At 42.0% G+C, this 5992-nt stretch overlaps 1 protein-coding gene across 1 annotated transcript; it reads right to left on the bottom strand.

The window, feature by feature from the left end:
* Window positions 1-587: 587 nt before the first annotated feature.
* On the bottom strand, window positions 588-4561 carry LOC141160803 (gamma-crystallin-3-like). Its single transcript, XM_073645591.1, has 3 exons — window positions 4550-4561; window positions 1067-1309; window positions 588-863 (listed from the first exon to the last, which is right to left on the bottom strand). The coding sequence occupies exons 1-3, from the start codon at window positions 4559-4561 to the stop codon at window positions 588-590; spliced, it is 531 nt and encodes a 176-aa protein (XP_073501692.1).
* Window positions 4562-5992: the final 1431 nt, after the last annotated feature.

The following is a 5992-nucleotide window of genomic DNA, read 5'->3' as shown; positions in this document are numbered from 1 at the left end:
TGACCATCAGATACTGGCTGAACATGAACAATAGCTACATTCCAGGTTAAGTCATTGACTCATGAGATCCCAGCCATCTGTATCATGCATTTTATTTTATATAGAGCAAAATAATAACAATCCACTGCTTAAACAGTTCTCTTTTCCTTATCACTGCTCACTTTCCCTATGAGCTTCTGAGCTTGTTTAAAAATACTGTTATCTCTACACGCTAATATAGTGATAGTGATAGACTGTAAAACAAGCACATTGTCAGATCTGAATGTGTTGCAGTAGCACACTCATATCTCCAGAAGAAGGATGCTGCTCAATCAGATCTGTCATTCAAGGTGGAGTGCCTGTTCTCCAGCAACAGGAAGTGGGAAGGTATGCACTCCTTAATACATATGTTGAGACTAACCCTTTAAATGCCTAGACCAGTCTATGTGTATTTCATTTCACGCATTCTTTTTCAGTATTGCATGTATATCTAATTACTTTAGTAGTAAAACAGCATGTATTATCATTAATAAAAAATAATACCAAGTAGTTTAAATGACTATAAATTTTATTGTCTTATACAAGATATAACTACAGTAATGTTATTCTTAATTCAGATGCTGTACTCTTCTGAATGATCCAATTCTGGAATTAGAAGCTCCCCAGTCACTGTATCTCCTGTACTCTCCAGGTCGCAGGTAATACTGGCGTCCCCTGTAGTTGGGCTCTTCATAGAACATCCAGTATCCATCATGTACCTGGCAAGAGTGGATGTCATTGTAGCGGAACTGTTCATAGACATGAGGGCAGTCTTCAGTGAACTCCATCATTTGACCTTTAAAGTCTTCCTTTTCATAAACCCTCAATCTATATGGTCCACGATGCTGTAATTAAAGAGACACAACATGAAAAAGTATTTAATGTAGATAAATATATTACTAATACAATGTTTGCTCAAACTGCAGCCAAGCATTTTATTTTGAATGTTGTACACCGCATAAAAAAGCTACAAAAAGAAACGATAATGATACCAACATTATAAAGAAAGAAATTAAAATAATGTTTTGCTATTTTTCTTCTTATGTACCTGTGGAGTCAAGTGGCAAGATCTAATGGAATCATTGAAACCCATCCATTGCTGGAAGTCAGGATATTCCCCTTTTCTTAAGAAGTACTGGTGCCCACGGTAATTAGGCTGTTCATAAAGGATCCAGTTTCCATTCTCCACACGGATGGAATTGCAACGATTGAAGTATGAAGACAGATCAGAAGAATCAGAATTGCATTCAAAGGAGCGACCCTGGAAGTTTCTGTCCTCATAGAAAATAATCTGCAAAATAATTTATAGTGCATCAGTTTGTTGGATTGAACATTACAATTACATTTGTTTAAATGCACAATATATTGTTTGTTTAGTTGGTTATACATAAGAGCTGTTTGAAGAATACATCAATTAATTCAACATTTTAGCAAAATTAATTCTTGACATACATAAAACTTTTAAACTTCACTATACAAGCACATTTTAATAAATATTACTTACCTTGACCATTTTGACTAGATGTCTATTTGACACAGGAGCTGGAAGCAGTTTCCATGCTGAAGGACAAATCCTTTTATATTTGTGGGACTGCTGATGCCTGCACAATGTGTGTTTAGCTGACCTTTTATCTGTTCACTATGGAAAACGTATAGGTCTTTTGTGCAGTGCATGTGATTATTCTGCATTCATGCCTATTGTGGGCTTCAGCTTTTGTTGAATTGTGTCTATTTATCACCTATGATTTTAAAAAACTATGCCAGAGATGTCAGCTTTTTTCTGTTGCAAGTTAGTTCTTATTAGAAAATGATTCCACAAATGTATTTTTTGAAATTGTGTTGTAATGAACTGCTGTTAATTAACCCCTTAACACAGAATCACAAACTGAGATCTATCCAGACACAGTAGATGAGCTTAGCCTGTAGCTGTTAACCCCTTTCCGTCATGGTCTGTAATAGTACGCACCAAGTTGGAAAGGCCGGTTTAGCGCGGGCTTCGGCGCTGAACCCGCACTTAACAGGTCACATGTCACCTGATTTATACAGCTGACATGTGCCCGCAACAGCCCTGGGTGGAATCGTGATCCACCCGTGGCTGTTAACCAGTTAAATGTCGCTGTCAATCTCTTACAGCGGCATTTAACATCGCCGCGCTGGAAGCGCGGCATTGGCCCCGCCCATCGGTGACCCCGTCACATGAATGCGCATCACCGATGGGTTGGGATAACAACCCGGGGTCTGCAGCAGACCCCTGTGGTTGTCATGTCCAGATTGCTAGTGGTCGGTGCTCATAGCAAGTAAGCATTTCTGCTGAATACAGGCGATCTGCTTGTTGCCTGTATGCAGTAGAGGATATCAGACAAGTGCAGCTTCTAGTCTCCTATGGAGACTATTGAAGAAAACAAAAAGTGTAAAAAAAAGTTTTTAAAAATATAAAAAAAATAAAAAGAATATAAAAGTTTAAATCACCCACCTTTCACCCCATTCAAAATAAAAAAAAAAAAAACACATATGCATATATAGTATCACCGCGTTCAGAATCGCCCTATCAATTTAAAAAAAGAATTAATCCGATTGGTAAATAAGGCAACAAGAAAAATATTCTAAATGCCAGAATTACCGTTTTCTTTGGTCGCCGCAACATTGCAATAACGGACAATCAAAACATTGCATCCACTCGAAAATGGAATCAATAAAAACGTCAGCTCGGCCGCAAAAAATAAGCCCTCACCCATCACCCAGCCCTAGATCATGAAAAATGGAGATGCTACCGGTCTCAGAAAATGTCGGCATTTTTTTGTTTGTTTTTTAGCAAATTTTGGATTTTTTTTTCACCAAATAAATGAAAAAGAACCTATACATGTTTGTGGTCTATGAACTCATAATGATCTGGAGAATGATAATGGCAGGTCAGTTTTAGCATTCAGTGAACGTGGTAAAAAAAACAACAACAAAAAACACTGTGAAATTGCATTTTTTTTTTCACCGCACTTGGATTTTTTTTCCGTTTTCGAGTACAAGACAGGGTAAAACCAGTGATGTCTTTCAAAAGTACAACTTGTCCCACAAAAAATAAGCCCTCACATGGCCATATTGACAGAAAAGTAAAAAAAGCTCTAGGAAGAAGGGGAGTAAAAAACTTAAACTCAAAAGCTGAAAATGGCCCAGGGTTAAAGGGGTTAACCATTAACAGGCTGTGCTGAAGCTAATATGCTTAGGTGAAAAAACACCCAATGCTGAAGAGTTGTGGACAGCTCTGAAAGAGCAGGCAGATCTGTGGCTCACACTGCTGAACCTACAGCCAGGCATGGTCATGTGTGAAAATGGCCAGAACCTGGTGGCGGCTCTGAGGCGAGGCGAGCTCACACACGTACCATGCCTGACCCATGTGCTTAACCTCGTGGTTCAGCAGTTTCTCAAATCTTACCCGGAGCTGCTGGATCTGCTTGTTAAAGTACGCCGCCTGTGTGCCCATTTTAGAAAGTCAGCTACAGCTTCCGCCGCTCTTGCAGTGTTTCAGCAGCGTTTGCAGCTTCCGGCTCACAGATTGGTGTGTGATGTCCCCACGCGTTGGAACTCTACACTGCAGATGTTGGGAAGGATTTGTGAGCAGAAAAGGGCAGTTGTTGAATACCAGCATCAACAAAGCCGTCGGTATTCAGTTCAGACTCCACACATAAGACCTCAGGAGTGGACATGGATGTCAGACATATGTACCATCCTCCAAAACTTTGAGGACTCCACCAAGATGGTGAGCAGCGATGACGCCATAATTAGCATCACTATCCCGCTTCTCTGTCTTCTGAAACTCTCTCTGCTCACAATCAAAGAGGATGCATTGCAGGCGGAGCACGATGAGATGGAGCAAGGAACCATACAGGGTGATTACACACAGCCAAGCCTCATCTCATCCCAACGTGGATTGGGTGACAATGAGGAAGAGAAGGAGGAGGAGGAAGGACAGGAGCTAGTTGCATGCACTATAGATGGTACTACCTACACAGGTGTTATACCGTCTGTTCAGCGTGGATGGCCAGAGGACAGAGAGGAGGAGGAGGAGGAGAGCATAGTCAGTCATCCTCTTGGTAAGGACACGGAAGTCTTGCCTGTTAGTAGTCTGGCATGCATGGCTGAGTTTATGTTACGCTGCCTTTCCTATGACACTCCCGTTCTCAAAATTTTGGGTGACAGTCATTACTGGTTGGTGACACTTCTAGACCCACGCTACAAGGAGATCTTTATATCTCTTATTCCTGAGGCGGACAGGTCTACAAACATGGGGCTCTACCAGAAGGCTCTTGTTGCGGAACTATTAAAAAAATTCCCATCTGAAAACACTGGCGGCAGAGGGCACACTTTGTTGGACAACCAAGGAGATCAGGTGAGAGAGACGCAACTTCAGTCCAGCAGAAGCAGAGGAACACTGTCAAAGTTCTAGGAGAGTTTTCTCAGACCCTCCCATCTCACAGGCCCTGAGGCGCGGGGTAATCTCACAAGGAGTGCAAACTTTGGGAAGATGCTGAGGGAGTACCTTGCCGACCATACCAACATCCTCCGTGATTCCGCTGTGTCTTTTAATTATTGGGTATCCAAGCTGGATACGTTGATTGAACTGGCTCTCTATGCCATGGAGGTCCTGGCCTGCCCTGCCGCCAACGTTTTATCAGAGCGGGGTTTTAGTGCCGCTGCTGGAAATATAACTGATAAGCGCATCCGCCTGTCAACTGAAAATGCTGACAGGCTGACTCTTATAAAAATGAATAAAGGTTGGAATGGGCCAGACTTCTCAACACGACCAAATGATAGCAGCGTAACATCAACTCAAATCCAGTGTCTTTTCTTGGGAGGTGTATTCTCATGCACCTTTTCACACCCACACATGGGTATACGCTTCCTGATTTTAGCTATTTGCTCTTGTCCTCCTCCTTATCCTCATCCTCCAACACCATATCACCTGGGTGACCGTGGTCCGTGATGCAACACCCACATAATTTTTTTAAAGGGTGTTTATGATGCCCGTAAAAAAACATTTTTATACAGTATGTTCATGTACACCCCCCAGGGGTAAATGTTTGTCAGCCCATATACTTAGTGCATGGGCATTACAAGTATAGGAGACCCGCTCCTTTCTAATGCGAACATTTTTTTGAGGCCCTCCTCCACATCTCTTCCAAGGGTCATTGAAGTGCCTCCAAATTTTTGGCAGCCCTTGCATTCACTGCATAGGCCAACACTATGGGAGACTTTCTCCTTTCTAATGGGAATTTGTCATTATTGTGGCCCTACTCTATGTGTCTTTAATTTCTTAGTGGGGTTTTTTCCTAAATTTGGTCAGCCGTTGGACTCACTGCATACCCTTTAACTGTATAGCAGGCCCTCTCATTTCTAATGGGAACATGTCGTACCTTGTTACTGTGGCCCTGATCTATGTGTCTTTAAATTCTTAGTGGGGTTTTTCCTAAAATTCGTCAGCCATTGGACTCACTGCATACCCTAAAACTGTATAGCAGACCCTCTCCTTTCTAATGAGAACATGTCGTACTTGTTACTGTGGCCCTGCTCTGTGTGTCTTTAAATTCTTAGTGGAGTTTTTCCTAAAATTGGTCAGCCTTTGGACTCACTGCGTACCCTATAACTGTATAGCAGACTCTCTCCTTTCTAAATGGAATTTGTCGTTACTGTGGCCCTGCTCTTTGTGTCTTTAAACTCTTAGTGGGCTTTTCCCAAATTTTGGCAGCCCTTGCAGTCACAGAATGGGCATTACCACTATAGGAGACCCATTCCTTTATAATGGGAACATTTTTTTACTGGGACCCTCCTCTATGTCTCTTCAAAGGGGTATTGGGTTGTGTCCAAATTTTTGGCAGCCCTTGAAGTCACTGGATATGCAATAACAGTATAGGAGACCCACTTGTTAGGACGCCTCTTATAGACGCCTCTCCATTACTAACCTGGGCTTGATGTCAGCTGGCAT

The sequence above is a fragment of the Phyllobates terribilis genome, unplaced genomic scaffold (assembly GCF_046119375.1).
Source record: "Phyllobates terribilis strain yellow unplaced genomic scaffold, ASM4611937v1 Scaffold_9__5_contigs__length_417890890, whole genome shotgun sequence".
In the NCBI taxonomy this organism is placed as follows: Eukaryota; Metazoa; Chordata; class Amphibia; order Anura; family Dendrobatidae; genus Phyllobates; species Phyllobates terribilis.
This window is presented reverse-complemented; position numbering and strand designations above follow the sequence as displayed.